Source organism: Aptenodytes forsteri, unplaced genomic scaffold, assembly GCF_000699145.1.
Source record: "Aptenodytes forsteri isolate BGI_AS27 unplaced genomic scaffold, ASM69914v1 Scaffold119, whole genome shotgun sequence".
Lineage (NCBI taxonomy): Eukaryota > Metazoa > Chordata > Aves > Sphenisciformes > Spheniscidae > Aptenodytes > Aptenodytes forsteri.
Window position 1 is genome coordinate 3,605,978 of NW_008796165.1, and position 621 is coordinate 3,606,598.

The window sequence follows — 621 nt, forward strand, 5'->3', positions numbered from 1 at the left end:
GGGGGGGGGGGCACACCAGCTTGCCACCTGTACAGCCCCGCGGTACCATGTGTATGTGCGTGCCCACGTGTACCATGTGCGTGCCCGTACCATATCTGTGAGGGACACGCACACACATACATGTGCTCTAAGTGCTTGCGCCTTGTGCCGTGAGATCCCACTGCCCATGCAGGCAGCGTGCTTGCCCCCGTCTCTCTGTGCTGGCCCAGTGCCTGGCACTGTCCCTGGGCACGGCCACCCGTGGGACCCTGCAGGCTCTGAGCCACAGCAGGTGCCCACCTGGGCCGGGGGTCCCTACAGTGCCAACCCCTGCCACAATGGTCCTGTGCACACACAGCTCGGGGTGGCCGCAGGAGGTCCTTGCGAGCCCCAGCCCTGGTCCCACCCCACGCCATCTCCATGGATAGACCAGGAGGGTGCCCCATGGCAGGGCAGGCTGCCTGGCTGCAGGGGGGCTGGGAGCTGGGGGGCATCCTGCTCCCCCCCATCCTGTGTATCCCCCTGGGGCAGGGCCCCTGCAAAGTGCCTCTGGCTCCCGGCCCTCCCGGGGCTGTGCCCCCTCCTCTCTTGTCCCAGCGTCGCGCACAAAGGTTACCGTAAACACAAGGGTTAACAAACGCC

The 621-nt window shown here is 66.7% G+C and overlaps 1 protein-coding gene across 1 annotated transcript in view; it reads right to left on the reverse strand.

Annotated features, from left to right (window-relative positions):
• SLC6A9 (solute carrier family 6 member 9) overlaps nucleotides 1-621 on the reverse strand; it is an 18,371-nt gene that overhangs the window by 3,117 nt on the left and 14,633 nt on the right. Inside the window, exon 14 of the mRNA XM_019474132.1 lies at nucleotides 47-95. Within this exon, the coding sequence (XP_019329677.1) occupies nucleotides 47-95 (49 nt within the window). The remainder of the gene's footprint in view (nucleotides 1-46; nucleotides 96-621) is intronic.